Genomic DNA, 19,290 nt, shown 5'->3' with positions numbered 1-19,290 from the left:
CAGTATTTGTTTGCCCAGACTGAGCTGAATTACCCACATTTGCAATAAATCTGTCATGTGTCCTGTCAAAAACTTTGTTGTGTCATGATATTATCACCTGCCCATTGACATGCAAAATAGCTATGCGTCTCAGGCTGAGATATTTAACCCTGGATGAGTCTCAGTAGCCACATTTACAAACAAATAGTGGCTTAAACGAGGCCCCAATCAATGCAAGTTGATATTTAACTGTTTGCTGAGTAAGTGCCAATCTTTTGCTCTCAGGAATTCTGCCATTCGCAGTCACTTAGTCGCTCCTTTTTTGGACAAGGCAGCAGGTTTTTTTTCTAATTTAAATATAAGGTAAGATCAAATATATTTTGTTGAACATATTGGGACACTATTGTACATTTGAATAATTTGAAGACATGGTAGAATACGCTAAATATTACTCAGTTATTCATGAATTTTTCATGGTCTGCAAAGAAGGCTATAGCGTTAAACTTTAGACTAACATTTGGATATTTTATGCAGATGTTAATACAGAATCTCTGTGGACACCACAAAGCACTGATAGTCAAAATTGTGGTGTGCATATCCTACAACTGTATTTCACTGAACAATAACTTTGCATTATTAGGATGTGGTTCGAGATGGCCCAAATAATTGCTGAGAACACACACTTTGCAGTTTCTGTGTAATGTAATGTTGGTGCACCGTCCACATAATCCTCTTGTGTGGCTCCCATGTTTTAGGTATACTTCCAGATGATCTGGGTTCTTTTAAAAGAGAGGGCCGAAAGTGTTTGAGACCTGCAGACAAAACAACAAAGAAACTATAAATAAAAGGTGAGATTGTTGTTGTTTTAAGAGGTTTGAACACAAAAGATAGATTTATTGTTCTATAAGAGTGACCAAGCCACGCGTAATTTCTCTCTTTTACAGTAACATTGTAAGGACATGGACCTTCGTCTGACACTCCTGTTGATCTGTCTGTGCAGCCAAGGAGCCACTGTAAAGCACTGCAATGACTTATAAATCACTTTTAAGATTATGAATGCTTGTGTAGATTGTCATTTTATACTGTCTTTCTGCTCAACAGAATGGTGAGGTGGCAGACAATGAGTCAATCCCTTTGGTGCCTCTCATTCCTTTGATGCCCAGCCACCCCATAAAGGTTAGAGGCGAAATAGAAATGTTTGGAAGTTGTTTTCCCTCTCATTGTGCTTGTTGGGTCACAGCTGTTCCGGTAAATTCACGGTTTGGAAAAATGTGTCCTTGTACTTAACATTTTCTCCTATTCCTGCCTTTAGAAAGTAGAAAACGAAAGTACAGCACAACCAGAAACTGCATATACCACAGAAGCACCTGTAATTCCCACAACCATAACTAATAGGCCAAACGGGAGCTCATCGGAGGAGGAACACGATGAGGATTGTCGGTCCATTGGCCGAAGCCCACAGTCCAGGGAGGCCATTGCTGCTGCTATTCAGAAACTGGGTGTGCAGCTGCTGCAGAACCTGGAGACAACGCCAGAGCAGCCAAATGTCATCATATCTCCTTTCAGCATTTCATTAGCGCTCTCCCAACTGGCTTTGGGTATGTGCTGCAGCTTTCACATCGCACATTGTACCTTAACAGCTTGTTTTCTACACATACGCAATCACCACATTTGATGGATTTTGTCAGCAACTTGCCCAGGTTTATAGTCGTCTAGAGACTGTCACCTTTCTCATTCAATTATTGCACCCCTCCTCTTTGCAGGTGCAGTAAATGAGACACAGAAGCTGCTGATGCATCATCTCCATGAACACACTCTCCCCTGCTACCACGAGTCTCTGCATAATGTCTTAGCGCAGCTCAGAAACAATGACCTGCAAATTGCCACACGTATCTTCCTGCGCCAAGGTGACTTCCCAGAAAGAACATGGTCTTTGCTTAAATCATTTTTAATCATACTAAAAGTCGAGACTGTACAGCTCCTGCTTGCATAAACATTCATTTTCTTATAACTTCTCTTATAAGTATTGACCCTAAAGAGCAGCTTTAGGAGAAACAGAGCCTGAGAGAGTGTGTTTATCGTGTGTTTCAGGGTTTCAGCCAAAGCCAGACTTTGTCAGTGAATCCCAGCGGTTATATGACTCAGAGCCAGCAGTCTTGGAGAGCCTGCAGCAGATAAATGACTGGGTAGACAACGCAACAAATGGAAAAATGACTGACTTCCTGCTTGCTTTACCACCCAATCTGCTCCTCATGCTCATTAATGCTGTCCATTTCAAAGGTGAAATGTCATCATATTCATATAATTACCCTATTTTCTAAGATGTCATATTTGCTGAGAATACTAATTCCACGGGATCCTGGTAAAAAAACAACCAATGAAATGTCCTGTTTGCAAGTGTTCCTTTTTCACAAGTCACTGTATGTTTAAATTATGCTGCTGAATAAACCTCTTTTCCGTGTTACCCACAGGAGAGTGGAAAGCTCAATTTGACCCGCGCTTTACCTCTAGAGGGGTGTTCTACCTCGACGACAAGCACATGGTTGATGTGGAAGTGATGGAAGATGCCAAACATCCCTTGAGTTTATTTATTGATAATGAACTGGAGGCTCAGGTAAAATGCAGTTTCATCACTCAGCCGGTTTAACCAAAATACACAATATACAGTTTGAAATTAAACTTTAATTTAAATTCATTCATTCTTTCTGTGCAGGTAGCGAGCTTTCCATTCCAAAACTTCATGAGCTTGTTGGTGGTCATGCCAATGTCCGGCGAGGTGAACGTGTCTTCACTTTCTGCAAAGCTTAATGTCTCAGACCTGTATAATCGTCTGCCCAAAGAGAGGGCCGTTCAAGTTAAAGTCCCCAAATTCAAACTAGAGTATGCTCAAGAGCTACAGGATGTTTTTACCAAATTGGGTAAGACCTCATTATTTTCTCTCTTATGTCATTTTCACCACACATACAAATTCTGATTACCTTACGGAAATTTTGAACATGCTATGGACTAGAACTGACCCTGTCCTCTCTGCTCTGTTAGGCCTTGGAGAGTTGTTTTCCCAACCCAACTTGGCTGAGATGGCAGACGGCCCCCTGCTGGTGTCCAGTGTGATGCACAAGTCCAGCATGGAGATAAATGAAGAGGGTGCAGAGGCTGCCGCAGCTACCACTGTGGTCATCTCGCGGGCATCCAACCCTGTTTTCCACCTGAGCCAACCCTTCTTCTTCGCCCTAATGGATGATATGACTCAAGTGCCAATCTTCATGGGTGTCATCAACAACCCAAATCCCGGAGCTCCTATCTTGCAGAGAGGAGAATTCGGAAGCAAAGATAAAGTGGGATTTCCAATTGATAAGAATCATGTTGGCTCATTTGGAGGCCCACCTAAGTAGGGACTAATACCCACACTGCTGTTCCAGTGAAAACCAAGACCAAGACCTCTAAAATTGTACAAATTAAAAGTACAATATCCCTTTGCTGGATCAGAATGTGTGTGAAAACAGATGCTTCATGTGTCTTTATTTCACTGTAGAATAAACACACTGAGTAGCTCAGTATCCCTTAAAAAACATACAGTTTTGCTGCATTAGATGACATGTCCTGGTAAGGCAACTCTTAAAATTATAATTGGATACAATAACTAGTTGGTACCCATAGCAAAATCTGTCTACATCTATGAGATAATTGATTACACTTTAAATTTCAAAGGTGTCAAAATGTAAGGTCAGCGTCACAGCATTACTGCATCATTTTGTGTGTAGCTGAATTTTTAAAGATGTCATTAAATGGGAATAAATTGAACTGATTTGAATTACAACCTGTCAAGGTTGTGGGTTTTGTTGTCTTCTTGAACTAAAAACTGTTATTGTAATCTGAAGGTAAATTGATGTGTTTATTAAAATAGGAAAAATAGGTTAACGCATAGGACAAGTTTAACAGACATTGCCAGTGTTATCCAGATGCAAGCAATTTGTGTTTGTAGCGAATAGAGTAGTAACTGGTATTTGGTTATTAATAGTTATCAAATTGTCCACTATATTTAATATACTATTTCTATAATAAAAGTGGTGCGAGGGAAAATAATTAAGGGGAAAAAGTTACTTCTTGCATAACGTTGTTAGAAAGTGTGTAAACTGCCATCGGATGTAGATTTGTGAGATTGAAAAAAGGTTCACTTTATCATTATTTTAAAAGTAGTGAACTAATAATTTCTAAAATACGACTAACCGGTGTTTTCTTTGCATCATTTAATTTTTGTTTTTTTATTGTGGAATCGTAGAACTCCAATTTTCCTTTTCATTTGAACGCATCGTAGCAGGCGCCTGACGTCACTTCATGTTTAGCGCTGACGTTTATGCGACTGATCTCCGGTCAGTTTTACAACGGTTACCAGGCCTGTACATTTACGGCGCTAACAGACTGCAAACTGAAGTCGGATCTGTGAGCGGAAACGGAAACTGCGGCGGCTCCTACGACGCTTCGCGCGTTTGTCCAAGCTGTTGGCGCCAACGACACAACTCACAAACTACTGTCAGCGGCAGAAGTGTAGACTTGACTTTTCAGCGTATATTTCAGTAAATTTGGCTTTTTTTTTTGTCGCCAAACCATCTCACAGACATGACGCAGCTCACAGAAGGTGCCATTGAGGTAAGACTAATCTTCGCAGTATTACAAATGAGCTAAAACACTATTTTCTAGACGAAAAACTGCCGACATTTAAGATGGATTTTGTGTGTTGAAGTGCAGTCTTTGTTCAGCTGGGGTAGCTGGCTAGTCGTTTGTTTTAATTTCCTCTCTGTGTTAACCGAAAGACCAAAAAACACGAACGTTAGTCAACGCTAGTTTAATGTAACCTTACCAATTATAACGTTTGTGTCTTTTTAAAACACCAACGTTAGCGTACTATTGTCTGACGAAGTCGAAATTGAGCTACATGTTAAGAGTTAATTAGTACGTTAAATATTGAGTTAGATAAAGTTGAGTTAGCTTAACTATTTTAATGTGAAACGTGTCAAATGTCGAACAATAAATGGCTTAATTGAACTAAAGATGTGTGTTTACAGGCTCTATCAAATGGCACCGGTTGTAACGACGCAGTGCTGCAGCTGGTGGTGAGTAACAAAAAGCGAGGATTACACAATGTCCCTCATAACATCCATGTTTTTTTTTTAACATTACTGCTGATTTACTGACCTCACTTTACATATATTTGGTAACAATTTAAAACACCTGCCTGTCATATCACCACATTATGTTTGAATTATATGAAGCCTTCTACAAACCAAACCTGGATCCTCTTCAGGGTGGACAAAGTTTCTAAAATGACATTTCAGATCATGACACTCAACTCATAATTCAAAACACTACAATATTTAGTAGTATATATCTCTAAGGATGTGTGTCATGTTACACATATTCAACAACGAAACACACCCTGAATGATGCAGCTCACTTTATGAGCAGTCGAGCTTGTGTAGATTTATTTTTGAATGCACCACAAAACAAAAACTAAGTGAAATGAATGCTGCCACAGGATGCAGAATCACATGAGCACGCACAACATAATATTTGGGAATCATTTATTGAACCACCTTTCAGAATATCCGCAAGATTGAGGGGGGAAATGGTTCCCCTCGCTTTCGGGTGATGATGAGTGATGGAAAGCACACTCTGTCCTGTAAGTACCTGCTTTTTTTTTTTTTTTTTTTTTAAACACAGCTGTCACATAAACTATATAATTAGATCTGGATACATAACAGACAATGGGAGTTATTATTTGTTGTGACTATTTAGATTCATGTTTGTGTATAAACAAATACTAAAGTGGTTGCAAGTATTCAGACTAGAAACCATCTTTTTTTTTTTTTCAGATTCTCCTTAATGAATGTTGTTTAATTTAAAAGTTAAATGTGGTTGGCATTCAAATGCCCGCTGCTAGACAAGTGTTAAAACAACACGCAGGGTTTGTTTGGCTTTTGTAAAAGCACATGTGGTGATTTCTGTTTTTAATAGACACTTAATGTTGGATGGGCATGGAGTTGAAGACCTGAAGCTGCTTTTAGGAGCAGTTATTCTCAAGAGCCCTTAGTTGAATGAACCTGTGCTGCCCCTGTATGATTGTCTTTTTCTCACTTTATTACACCTTTGCAGCCTTCATGCTCTCAACTCAGCTGAACTACATGGCTGAGGAGAACATACTGGCCCCGAACTGCATCTGTGTTCTGAAGAGGCATGTGACTAATATACTGAAGGATGGACGGTATGCAGTGCTTATCTTTTATATCCAGATTTTGCCTATTGTATGTATACATTTGAGCATGTTTAGTAATTTGTCTTATTACAGACGCGTGGTAATTATTTTGGAAATTGCTGTCATCGAGCCTGCCGGAGAGGTTGCTGGAAAATTAGGCGACCCTGTCCCTTACACCGAGGGTGAGGATGCAAATCACATTTCATAATATTTGCTGCTTACTGAATAATTAGTTTGTCTTGAAGCAGTGCTCAGGGAATGTGTTTATGTGGGATTAATATTTTCGTATACATGAGTCATACGCAATGGGTTGTAGTGTCGCCACAAGCAAATGCTGACGTCGAATCTTCCTTTCAGGTCAGAGCAAAGGCTCGCAGTCGGCGCCAGCCCCTGAAGTCCGCCCGCCACTGCAGCCACAAAATAGAAATGAAGGTTAGAGCAAGTTTCTTTCTTAACGCTTAAACATGAATTAAAATGGGTGGGACTGAATATTTCACAAACGACCACCAGATGTTGCTATTTCTCTACTGCTTTCTATAATGTGGGTGACCCAGAGATTTACAGGACACAAGTAATTTTGTCAGCCCCGTTGAGAAACATTTTCATTTTTAGCTTTCTCAAGAGTTTTTTTCACAGTGTTATTGACACTCATTCTCCAGAGCTCTCCTTTTTTCATGTGGATGCCTGGTATCATAAACTTTAACAACTGTGGGCCTGTGTTGATGGGTAGCTGTCTCTGCCTGTGCACGTCAATCATTGCATTTATTTATTTCTTTCTTTGGATGCACAGGAGAATACACAAACAAACAAATATGTACCAAGGCAGACTACCTCGAGAGTGTATATTAACCCCCACGAACAGATTTATTTTTGATACACTGGCAGTTGCTCATGTCACAGATAAGCGGTGGATCACAGAATAGCAAATAGCTTGGACCAGGAGAGATGTGCAATCCAGCTGTCAGGAAGGGTTTTGCTGTCTTCTTGTGTGTGTCATAGCAGGTATTCATCCCTCTAATCTGCCATGTGGGAATTGAGGTTGTGGCAAGCACCCCCCTCATCAGCACAGTCATTGTTCATTTCTCTGTATGTGCTGCTTGATCTGGGGGCTTAATTACCAGAAGTGCAGTGGTTGGCAAAGTGGGAGGACTTAAGTGGACACTTTGAACTCTAATCCTCCGCGTGAGACGCACACAAATCAAATGTGCAGCGCTTGTTCAAACGGAAAATCTCAAAGTCAGGCAGTGCCGCTCTCCTGGGGAAGAGCAGCTCCAGTTTGTTATAGCATTTCACACTCTGCCCTGATTCTGTGAAATGTGAATCATCCTTCTAGCCGAAATGCTGGATCACACATCTCCAACAACGTGCTTTGACAAGATTTTTGTTCCCTGCTCGGGTCTTTCCTCTCGCTCGACTCGAGAGTCAACGGTGGTAAATTTACTTTAAGTCATTAGGTTTTTCTTTGATGAAACTTCCCTCATGAAGTGAGATAATTACAGTGATCAAGCAGTTGCAATCCAAAGAAATTGGATTTTTGTAATTCGTCTGATGAATAATGTATGTGCCTCTCTCTTGACTTCTCTCCATCATCTTCATGGATCATTTATTTCTCTCTTCATTCCCCCAGCAGTGAACAGAGGTTTCAGTAAAGACTTTGGGAAGAAGGCCCCATCTGCCATGCCCAGTACTCCAGGGGGCAGCTCCAAAGTTGTGCCCATTGCCAGCCTCAACCCCTACCAGTCCAAGTGAGTACATTCCCCAGTCAGTGGGAAATTTTATGTCAGAAGTTTTATATTCGCCATGTTTGGGACATTAACAATACATCACTACATACACTTATTAAAAAAAAAAACTACTATGCACCACCAAAGCCATGTGAAGCTAGATACAATACCATGAACACCTATATGAGTTTTAATTCAGTTTCATACAATAGCCTATGTGATTCATATGTGAAGCTGTCAATTGAGACTGTCCCAAAAAATGCTGAATCAAGTCTGGCCATTGTAAAGCTTTAGTATTTTTTGTTGATTTTGATTCTATTTGAAGGTGCAGTGTTAATATTTTTACATAATCTGTAGAGCCAGACCTATAAATTGAGCTATAATATCAGCCAATAGTACCTTATTCCAAGCATATCAATATTAGAGTATATGTTGAGAGATAAGTGATGAGAGTGCACAACAGACATGCCGAAGATGTGATTGAAGTAAGTTACACTGACTCTTACAGGTCCAATGTGTCCAAGGGAGGGTGAGGTGAGGGGATTGTGATCTGCAGCTGCATGGCTAGATGCCACTAAATCCTACACACTAGTCATTTTTAAAGGAATGAAAACAGAAAGTGTTTTGGTCTTTTTCTATTTACATTTTTAATACGTTAGTAGAACACCGTAAATAAGCAAATGCACATGGTATGCTAACTGTCAGTTTTCCTGCCACCGTATACTGTGGTATCGGTATAGTGCTGCAACTCCACTATGTAGTTTATCCACTATTGAGCACTGTAATTGTATAATCTGCTCAGCACAGATTGTGGTCTTAAAGAAAAATATCAGATTTATTTATGTAAAAAAAAAAACCCAAAAACTATAGGATAATATATATTTTTTTAAACTGTTAAATGTTAATATTGGTATTGGCCTCAAAAGATTCAGCCTTAAAATAGGGAAACCAATACCATCATGAATATTTGTGTTCGACGTAAACACTGGTTACAGAGACAAAGTGTCAACACCTGACCCTGCCTGCGCAGTTCAACAGCACACAGAAGATACGTGGATTTGACAGACACAGGTGTTAGTGATAACAGTGCTAACGACTACATTCCATTGAGGAGAGCCAGTGCAGGGCTCACGCTGACTTCCTGGCACAGCTCAATGTAACGGAGCCATGGTTAATGTCATTAGCTACACCTGTTCTTTTCTCTCCTATGAGTAATCAAAATGTCCCTGAAAAGCCTGTTGCAGAGGAGGCACAATAAATGATGCATGTCCTCTGTTGACTTTACACATTGCCATTCATCCAAAGGCACACTAGGGAGCAGATTATTAAAAAGTTGATGAATGAATGAATAAATAAATTAATGTGTATGTAGGGTTAGGTTCTGGGTCCGGTCCATGAGGTTTTCTAAAAATAAACAACACTGACATGAATAACCTCACACTTGTCTCCATCTGGTAGGTGGACCATCCGCGCCCGTGTAACCAACAAGAGCAGCATCCGTACATGGAGCAACTCCCGTGGTGATGGTAAACTCTTCTCCATGGAAATTGTGGATGAGAGTGTGAGTGTTCTTGTGGTCCCACTATACATTTTGATTTCATGTAACTAACCTACAAGATATTAACATTATTATTAGTCAATCATGTACTGTCCCTGACCTACTTTAACATATCAACCAAATGTTGTACATTCTTACAGGGAGAGATACGAGTGACTGGTTTCAACCAAGAGGTGGACAAGTTCTTCAGCCTTATTGAGGTTGGCAAGGTGAGACGTTCCTCCAGATAATGATTCAAAAGGTCCTAATTATCTGCCAAAACTATCTCTCACTGTGCTGTTAAAGACGGATTTGGCCGCAGACTGTTCTAGCAACAACTGCCAGTACTTTGTGAGTTAAAACCACAGAGACTGTGAGTGAGTCATCTGGCTACACTGTACCCATACAATAAGCGGCTTATGATCATCTGCCAGCCTTTGTTGATCCCATCGACTGTCTGAAGTCGTATCTTGTTTGCACCATTCAGTCAGGTGAAATGCTCCCCAGATTTCTGATTAACATGTGTTTCATCCATCCGTACGGGCCAGGTCTACTATGTCTCCAAGGCCTCACTGAAGATCGCCAACAAGCAGTACACATCAGTGAAGAATGACTATGAGATGACGCTTAACGGAGAGTCCACCGTCATCCCCTGTGAGGACAGCTGTGATGTTCCCATGGTGAAGTGTGACTTTGTCTCTATCAGTGACCTAGAGAACAGAGACAAAGATGCCATTGTTGGTAAGGAGCACAGAAATGATCTACAGGGCATTTCTTTTTTTTCTTTTTTTTTTGGCCTTTTCATGCCTTTATCAGATAGGTGCAGCTGAAGATAGACAGGAAAGCTAACCTGAGCTAACCGGGCGCCCCTACAGGGTATTTTTGAAACCAACCTGTGTGATTAAATCCCTACACAAGTGTAACCAATCAGTTTATGTTCCCTACCTACATATACAGAGACATGACATACTGGTAAAAATGAAACCTAAAGCTGTCTACATGGCCCTGAAATTCAATCAGCAAAAACTGTGCAGAGTCCTCAGACCTGATGTCTCCTGACAGTTCAAGCATTCAGTTGATACTGTCATCCTTAAACCCCTTTAAACCCTCTAAGTACTATGCTGTAACAAAGAGGCTGAATGAAACATTTAAAGGCAGCCTATGTAAGACGTTCGATAAACAGAGCTTACAGTCCTAGCAGGTTAAAATATATAGTGCAGGAATAGAAACATTGAATATGTTCATCCCTTTTCTGCTTGTTACCCATGTATACAGCTCAAAATAATTTCTTAATGGGCCTTAATAAAGTTTTTCCTTTTTAATTGAAGGCCCTTGTATTACTTATAAACTACACCCCTCCAATCTAAACAATGTCTTATAAAATATTGTGAAACATTGTGTAAAAGCAGCTAGTTAGACCAAAACATTATTTGACATTGAGAAAGCTGTCCTGATACCTGCCTGATACACACAGTCCCGTGCCTTTTACCCAGAATTATGCCTTGCACACCTTTTCAGGACAAAGCTCGAGGCTTCCTATGCTCCATTGTTGTAGTGGGTCGATCGGTCTAGAAGACACTTTTTGCCAACCCTCTTTAATTAGACATTAGTTTTGAGATTATGTATTCTTTTCCCTGAACAAATGTACAGATGGCAGAGTTGTGCATAGGGGAACGATAGTCATTTCCCATCAGTGAACATACTGTGCACCAAACTACTGGTCGCTTATGTTTTTGTCTTCTACAAATCCTGATATTTTAGTGAACATTGTTTTCCTTCTTATGTGGGGCTTGGGATCTGCGAGGCCTAAACACACATCCTAATTCTCTACCAACCAACTGATGCTCTGAGCCCAGCTCCTGCTGAGTGTTCCCAACCACCCAATAATATGGTATCATAAGCAGAGGGTAGATTTTGTAGTGGAAAGTGGAGCCGGATATGCTGGGAGGTTGAGGTAATTACAGTATACGAGCTCAGAGATAAAAGTGGTATTAATAATACTGATGACAGTAATGGCCTGTAGTGCAGATTGACTTTGGGCCCTATGGCAGAGCCGATGAGAAAATGAGAACCTGCTGTCACAGGTAAAATGAAGTAATAATAAGGAGTCTGCCTGTAATTATTTTAATGAAGACTGCGGCTTGTACTCCTGTTTGAGTAATTTCTCTCCCTCCAGTCTGCATCAAACGTTAAATTTTGTTCATCATGCTTAAATAATGTTAAAATCCCTTTACTCAGTGGGTGGAGGTTTATACTGTAGATGAGTAATGTTGACGATTGCCGCTCTTGCACCTTTACAGATAAATGGCTCTGCATCTATTATGCTTGATTGCATTAGTCAACCAAGTATGCTTGAAGTGCATTGGTGGAAACAATTAAAGCCCATTTCATGCATTTCCTCCTGCATTATGGATGTGAGTTCCTGGTACACAGGCCAGTGACCTCACAGCTGATTTCAAATAAATTAATCTCTTATTTCCCAAGAGCCAATTTGTGCTGCAAACCATGGGACCTAGAGTGACCTGTGGGCATCAACACCCCAATCAATATTTATGATATGTATATGTGGAACTATCCCGTTGGTCCTGGAAAATTAACCCATATGTGGTCATTCATGGTCTTCTCAAGAATGTCATGCAGTATACGATACAATGTTAACTGTAAAGTGTGCATCAGTTAAATCAGACATAGAGAAATAGTTCCAGTTATCCGATGCTAATGTGTAACACGGATTCATGTTTTCCCGTTGCAGATGTGATTGGAGTTTGTAAGGGTGTGGAAGAAATTACCCGCCTCACCACCAAGACCAACAGAGAAGTGTCCAAGAGGACGCTCAATTTGATGGACATGTCTGGGAAGGTGGTGACTGTCACGCTGTGGGGAGAGGAAGTGAGTACAGGCATTAGACGGAGAGTAAAACATGTAATGGGGTAGAGGTGTTGTGTCTGGAGCTTTTTTTAATTGGATGGTAAGAATCAATACCAACCTTATAATGTGTAGACGTTCCTATTGTAATGGTTTCTTCTCAGAACACTTCTTTGAAGATGTTAACCACCACCTGAGAACTGACTAAGTTTTCTACCCAAAATAATTTTTTTCATGTAATGTAGGAGAGTAACCATTTACTATAAATGACTAAAGCTAAACTAGTGTTAGGTTACAGTGACAGCACCTGCAACACAAAAAGCCTGCAATAGATTCTCCCTTTCTTGAAGCTTTTGTTCAGTTTTTGGCGAGACTGTCAGAAAGGTGTTTAATTAGAACCACATTTTCTGATCACTGAGAATTGACAATCAAATGCATTGAACAATGTGTGCGGATGTGACTGAATTCCCTGTCACGGGGTGATGAAGTCACTGTCCTGCTACAGTTGATTTTTACCTGTGGCTCAGAGGGACTGTGCGGCGTTTGCTACCATTACTTTCTGCCTGACAAGAAGCACAGTGTTCCCTGTTTGTTTGTTCGACAGATACCCCTTTCCGGAGGGACTCGCTGAGGTACACAAGATGTATAGTTTATAAAGAACAGTTGCAATGCCAACAAGCAAGTGTTGGATTTCTCTCTGAGGCCTTTACTGTCTCCCCCCCGCCACCTCCTCTGTTATTGTTTTTTCTCAGTTAGTGTCCTCAGGTTATTTTAGTAAACAGCGCTGAAAAACTATGAACCTAACTGAAAATCAACCAACCGTGAAACATTTTCAAAACAATTTGACAGCAATCATTTTGGAACTGAACTAATAAGATATGTGTTCATAGTTCATAGCAGTGTGGCTCTTAGTATCACAATGTCTGTCTTTTGCTCAATAAATCGTGCCACCACTTTGGTTTGGACTGAAATATCTACTATTGGATGGATTAAGATCAGGTTTTGCCTCGCAGCATTCTGTAGATTCTTAATCTTAAATCTTAATTAAATCCAAGTAACAACAAAGTTTAATGATTGTCTGTCCTCTGTCCACATCTCTTGTTTTGTGTAGGCAGAAAAGTTTGATGGCTCCGGACAACCCATTGTAGCCATTAAGGGGGCGAAGCTTTCAGACTTTGGAGGCCGGTCCCTCTCTGCATCCTTCAGCAGCACCCTGATGATCAACCCAGACATCCCTGAGGCGTATAAACTCAGAGGCTGGTAAGTGAGCCTGATTCATAGATAATATGTATGGGAATATATTTGTATACCCATGACAAAGTGCTTTTATAGCAGGTATGGTTTTTCTATTCGACGCCAGAAGACTTTCTCTTATTTATTTCACCCGCTGGAAGCTTACTTCCTGGATGTAAGTATTACTGTTGAAATTGAAGAACTCTGAGGATTTAAATGGCGAGTTTCCATTTCCTAAGTTGCAAGAGTGCATGCTCTGATTCTCATTATCAAGATTAGTTTCCCCCCATTAGCCACAATGTGGGGGGTGCTTCAATGAAGCATTACATATAAATGGAAATCATACTTAATCTGTGGAAATGCGCTTTTTACTCCTCTAATCGCCTTTCCAGATGAAATGAAATCCAGACTAATTTCTATGTGATTATGTTGATATTTTTCTTTTCTCTTGGTGTGTGTGTGTGTGTGTGGTGTGTGTGTGTGTATTCTCTCATGTTTTTTTTCCGCTCGAACACATAAGATTATGTGGAAATTAGACAAGATATCTTTGTCTTTGAAATCAGAGTGGTTATCTGTGTACATGTACCTTGCATTTTGCATTACAGTTGAATTTATTATAAGTACTAGAGCCAAATGCAGAGTCGTAGCATAGTGCACAATTAAGGCATGTGACTATTCCTTGAAGATTTTTTGTTGGCTTTTCTTGCAGTGGAATAGAGAAACATTTAAGACTCAAGCTTTCATCTTTTCTTTGGGCTCACTTGCCAGTTCCTTGATTCCTCCTTTTGTGAAATATTTCCTCTCCCTGGTGTATAACATGGACAAAAATAACCATGCTCTATATGTACGGATTTTTGCCAGAGGTGAGCATAAAATACATTTTTGTTGTTTTTGTGATCTACTTCTAAACCAGTGGTTTTTCTCATGTGCAAAGCTTCTACAGTTTTTTTTATAAAATATTAGTGAAAAAAAGGTCAGCACAACAGCACCAGCATAGTGTTTGATTCCCACATTATTCACATGTGATTTATGCCCCCTCCTGCAGTGCTTCTATGCCCCACCTGTTTAAGAACGACTGTTTTAAACAAAGACATCATGTGGTCAGTGTGCGGTGTCAAGGTTTATACAGATGGCTGTATGAAGTGGTACAGGTTGTTACATGATAGATGAGGCAGTGGTCACATGGACCTAGATGGGGGTTGATACTTAACCTCACTCCAGCGCTGTGTGGCACACTGATTGATCTGTCCTCCGTATAGATCCTGCTTAAACAGGCCGGGTCCGCCCCTCCTCTCTGACACAAAAGCAAATGTCTCGATTTGAGAGTGGAGATCCAATCGATTCAATCTAAAGGGTTTCATTTGTTTACCTCCCAATACCAGTGCCTGCTTTGCGCTGAGGAATAAAAGACCGTAAACTAATTTATTTTGTGACAGGTCCAGTGCAGTCTCCTATTCTGCCTTTGACTAATGTGGCTGTGAGTATTTATACATGATCAGAGAACCTGATCTGCATAATCAGAGCAGTGAAATGTGACTCTTCTTTGCAGGTGAGAAAGAGGCAAATCACAAAATATGATCAAATGTGCCTCTTTAATCAGATGTCTTGGCTCATGTAATGTAATAATGATAGTTTTAGTGCCAGTCTCTGGCTTCTCCAAATATATATTTTTATTTTATTTCATATTTCAGAATGCCAGCTACTGTGAACTGCTGTTAGGTCTTTCTGTAATGGGATTGTTTTATATTCACATAGCGATAGAAAGTGCTCCATTATCAGGACCACTCCTGGGTCTTCTACTTTCTTTTACCTGAACACCATTAACTCCTGAATCACGATTCCACATCCCTGCTGTTGCATAGGCTTTTTACACTTCATGCTCTCTCGTCTGTTTAATGACAGAAGGTTGTTCCCCACTTTCTCCAGTCACTTCTCACTTGGACAGCCAGAGATAATGATCCATAAATCCTTGTGTTTGTTTATCCAGTGCAGAAGAGGGGTTGGCCCATGTGGGTTCTCTTTGGACAATGGGATCCTGCAGGTTCGCAGGCATCCACTAATGAACAGTTTAAAAGTCACAGATGGAAGGAGGCCAAACCTGACTCGTTACTCTCGATCCATGTCAATCCAAGTGAGAAGCATGTGAAAGATCATTATGCGGCATGTCTGAGAGCTGTTACCCAGCCAACCTCATGCTGTGAAGAGGATGGAGAGAATAGGCTCTTAGCTATTTATCTTTATTTTAATGCTGCTTTACAGAGTGGTTATCTAGTGATGAGAAGTAAGACTGCCAGCTGTTAAATACATAATGTGTATTTTGTTGTGCTGGTGATAAGCCTTGGTCTCAGGTTGGTACCCGTCCATAAAGTGGGTCGCTTAATGATTGTTCTGTATGACAAAATGTGAATTATGGAAAACAGATCAAGGAAGCAAATCAATTACACTCTGAATGAATCTTTTGATGGTTATTTTTTTTATCTTGCACAGAAAAACCCAAATCTGTTTCTCCCTCAGCCAAACAAAGATACGCTTTTATTGTACAGCCAAGGCTGCTGAAACATCATTGTTTTACTCATGCGGAGGCGTCTTAATTTGATTGTGTTTTGGCGCAGACCTTTGGGACTTCCTCAAATGAATAGTCTATCCTTGGTGGGCTGTTGACTCAAACTCATGTGGAGTATTAGTGGTGCCGCTCAGCACTTTGCAGAGAGCTTATAAATAAGAATGCTGCTTTATGCACTAATTATCTTGATCTTGGATTAATCTGGGGCCTTGGTGTGTTGCTAGAAGGGCATGTGCTGTATGCCCTCACTCGCTTTTTAAGATTACGTGACACAGGTTGCCAATTTGACATTAAATGTACAGTAATGTCTTCTTTGTGGAAATTGTGGATCAGTGTTAAAAAAAAAAGAAATCTGACTTTACATTCCCCCTTTCATCCCTCTTAACTGTGCAAATGCAGTTGTCCATTAGGGGGCAACAGAACATTTGGAGATGGTCATGCTGCCTTTTCCCATACTCCGACACAGCAGTCACTTTTCTGTTGACTTCACTTTGTCATCTTTTTCCTCAGTGCTTGATGCTGTCAACCTCAGACATTTTCCAGACTCATTTAGTCACACAAGTCTAAGCTGACATTTTCCGTCTTCCTTATCATGACTCCAGTATATCCACATGGCCACAGCATATCGTTAGGCATTAATTGTGTCAGCCCAGAGCCCAAGCAAACAAGCTTTTAGTCTAGTAGTGACCGTGATGCCTCATTATTTAATTGACTGTTATTTTTCCCAGTTGTTTCACTGTGTTGTATTGTTTTGAAAAAAAGTGTAAGAATTTCTAGCTGAAAAACTGGTGTTGGCTTATTAACTGAACTGAATTTGTAAATGACTGGCTGACCTAATGTGCATTCTCGCTTATTTCAGTCACCACTATCAAAGTACCCTTCAACTAAAGCACCCAGATGCTTTACTAGGTCTGCAGCCTGTGATCTGTCTATTATTAGGAAACATAAACACATTGCCAGAAGTAGAATAAAGGAAAACTCGTGTTCATCCATGTTTACATTATAATAAACTTACCACTGTGGCCTCCTTTTAAGTTACTGGTAACTCACAGTTTGACCACATGTCAGTCACTACAGATGATGCGGCAAACACCAAGTCACACACAACACGAAGTAATCGCGTTTGTGGTGTGTTTGCCACTCTCAGGCCAGGCATTAGAGACTTAGCCTGCAGCTGAGAACACTGCTTACTGAGACTTTCCCATCATCCCCCTCACGCTTCGAACTCTAACATGTCTCCACTCCTGTCCTTTCCTTATTCATTGACATTTGACATGTGTATGCCATGTACATGTATCTGTGCTAACCCCCAAGTCATCTGTCTTTGTGTTCCTGCAGACTTGTCTCACTGACGCCATGCTGTGCTAAACTAGGATCTGCCTGCTTTCAGTTGACTGTTGCACATTTTCTGCCAGGTCTAATTGGTCCTCTTTTTGGTCTCCTTCATCATGATCACTAACTACTGAGCCAGTTTTGTTTCCTGTGCTCCTCGCCGTCTTTATGATCTTAAAAAACAAACTGCTGCAGCTTGGCAACTGCATTCTGTCCCAATGGCATCTTGTTGATTGTTTTACAGTACTTTTTGGCATCTGTCAAATCCGATGTCCACATCAGCCCTGTAACACTGTAAAGCCTCACTAGTCTGCAGTCTTACCTTTTTAAAGTGTGATGCATTTTTAATCATCTCAGCTATGTTGTCACTAGATTTTTCTCCTCTGCAGAACATCTGTCGAAGGAGAGCTGTTGAGCCATATGTGATTTGATTTGTCAGAATAGGTTTTTCGCAAGCTCCTAAACGAGTGCCGGCACAATTAAAGCAAAGCAGCACAGGTACACTATTGAGAAACCTGGTGCCACTGGAAAGAATTGCCACATTTGTCAGTAGGAGTGGAAAAATTGGCAGCCTGTGTGTCGTCCTGGCCACAGTCTGAACTGTTAATGGGGATATTTTCAATTAGTCATGCCTCCAGGAGCAAGGCATGCTCTCGCTGTATTTACAACCTGACCTACCCATTGTGTGCCACTCTGCCTTGTGGCCAACAGATTAGTAAGCTCTATTGATCTCTCTGACCATTTTAAACTGTTACCCCCCCCCAAACTGTATTTTACCTGAAACCATCTTTCTTCTCCTTCTACCCTGCCTTCCTCCTTCTTCCCATTGTCTTTCCTGAATTACCAGGAACACTGGGCAAAAATGGGTTTCTGATATCGCTGTAACAGCCCTGACCCCGGCCAGCTCATCTGTCCCTCTGCTGTTGATTCATTTCACAAGCCTTTCAGCTTGCCTTGCTCTCAGCTGAGCCATTCCTGCCTGACAAACACAAATGGATGCTCTGCTGATTTTTTTTCTTAAGCTAACTGTTAAATGGACAGCCTCCAGTCTGTTGACAGTCATGTGAACAGCAGTGTTGCGTATGCTTTGCTTCAGATTTATTAAAATGAATAAAGCTACGGTCCGAAAGTAGGTCTTGGCATCCACCGTGGAAATGCAGCTTTCTTAAACTGATTTTTATCAATTGTGGTGATGGGCTGTAGAGTTTATTCATTAATTTATATAGAGCTCAAATCATAACATTGAGCTGAACCTTTCAAGATGATCGATTTAACGTTAAAGTCGTTTTTTAAGCAAGATGGGGGAAGAAATATCAAATTGTTCCCGCTTTTCAAATGTGTAAATTTTCTGATTATCTTGGTCCTCTGTGATATAAAACTAAAGTCTTGGTTTGGACTGTTAGTCAGACCAAACAAGCAATCGCAATATCCTAACTAGCTTGGGCTTTGGGAAAATTATAGGGCTAAAGATAGTCCTAGTCAACTAGTAGTTGTTTGTTCAAGCCAATAGTTGAATAGTCGTCAGACGTTTTTAATTATTTCAGTATATATTTTTTAACAGCTGTCTGTTAAATGCCAACAGAAAAAGCGTTAATGTTAATTCTGAATATGTTGGAAAAACCAGCAAGGACACTGAACTTTTAGTTAATTTATTTCCAACTTCACAAAAACAAACACATGCAGATTTACTGATACAGTGGACCGCTAGTGGCAGCGGCTCGGTAGCAGTTACCACATGCAGCAGTGCTGTGTACTGTAATTATCCGATTAATGAAAAACTAAGACTCTTCTCATCGACTAACAGTTT

General features: G+C 40.5%; 2 protein-coding genes across 2 annotated transcripts in view; both read left to right on the top strand.

Moving 5' to 3' along the window:
• Positions 1-230: 230 nt before the first annotated feature.
• On the top strand, positions 231-3,775 carry serpinf2b (serpin peptidase inhibitor, clade F (alpha-2 antiplasmin, pigment epithelium derived factor), member 2b). Its single transcript, XM_035679477.1, has 10 exons — positions 231-342; positions 735-827; positions 924-992; positions 1,081-1,155; positions 1,292-1,577; positions 1,743-1,886; positions 2,071-2,259; positions 2,451-2,593; positions 2,693-2,897; positions 3,019-3,775. Exons 3-10 carry the CDS (start codon positions 939-941, stop codon positions 3,369-3,371), a joined length of 1,449 nt encoding a protein of 482 aa, XP_035535370.1. The 5' UTR covers positions 231-342; positions 735-827; positions 924-938; the 3' UTR covers positions 3,372-3,775.
• A 629-nt stretch (positions 3,776-4,404) lies between these two features.
• Positions 4,405-19,290, top strand: part of rpa1 (replication protein A1) — a 22,922-nt gene continuing 8,036 nt past the window's right edge. Inside the window, exons 1-14 of the mRNA XM_035679613.1 lie at positions 4,405-4,626; positions 5,043-5,090; positions 5,578-5,656; positions 6,130-6,238; positions 6,323-6,411; positions 6,587-6,661; positions 7,857-7,974; positions 9,412-9,514; positions 9,652-9,720; positions 10,039-10,231; positions 12,243-12,379; positions 13,467-13,615; positions 14,634-14,688; positions 15,576-15,719. Of these exons, the coding sequence (XP_035535506.1) occupies positions 4,597-4,626; positions 5,043-5,090; positions 5,578-5,656; positions 6,130-6,238; positions 6,323-6,411; positions 6,587-6,661; positions 7,857-7,974; positions 9,412-9,514; positions 9,652-9,720; positions 10,039-10,231; positions 12,243-12,379; positions 13,467-13,615; positions 14,634-14,688; positions 15,576-15,719 (1,398 nt within the window). The 5' untranslated portion in view covers positions 4,405-4,596. The remainder of the gene's footprint in view (positions 4,627-5,042; positions 5,091-5,577; positions 5,657-6,129; positions 6,239-6,322; positions 6,412-6,586; positions 6,662-7,856; positions 7,975-9,411; positions 9,515-9,651; positions 9,721-10,038; positions 10,232-12,242; positions 12,380-13,466; positions 13,616-14,633; positions 14,689-15,575; positions 15,720-19,290) is intronic.

Source organism: Morone saxatilis, unplaced genomic scaffold (genome assembly GCF_004916995.1).
Source record: "Morone saxatilis isolate NCDOM2014 unplaced genomic scaffold, NCSU_SB_2.0 Contig8, whole genome shotgun sequence".
Classification (NCBI taxonomy): Eukaryota; Metazoa; Chordata; class Actinopteri; family Moronidae; genus Morone; species Morone saxatilis.
This window is presented reverse-complemented; position numbering and strand designations above follow the sequence as displayed.

What these genes read in the sequence shown, in the direction of transcription:
- serpinf2b (XM_035679477.1), top strand. Translation starts at nt 939, where the DNA reads ATGGACCTTCGTCTGACACTCCTGTTGATCTGTCTGTGCAGCCAAGGA. An exon ending in ACGTATCTTCCTGCGCCAAG is followed by an intron (nt 1,887 to 2,070) that starts GTGACTTCCCAG and finishes CGTGTGTTTCAG; the next exon opens with GGTTTCAGCCAAAGCCAGAC. An exon ending in GGATGTTTTTACCAAATTGG is followed by an intron (nt 2,898 to 3,018) that starts GTAAGACCTCAT and finishes CTGCTCTGTTAG; the next exon opens with GCCTTGGAGAGTTGTTTTCC.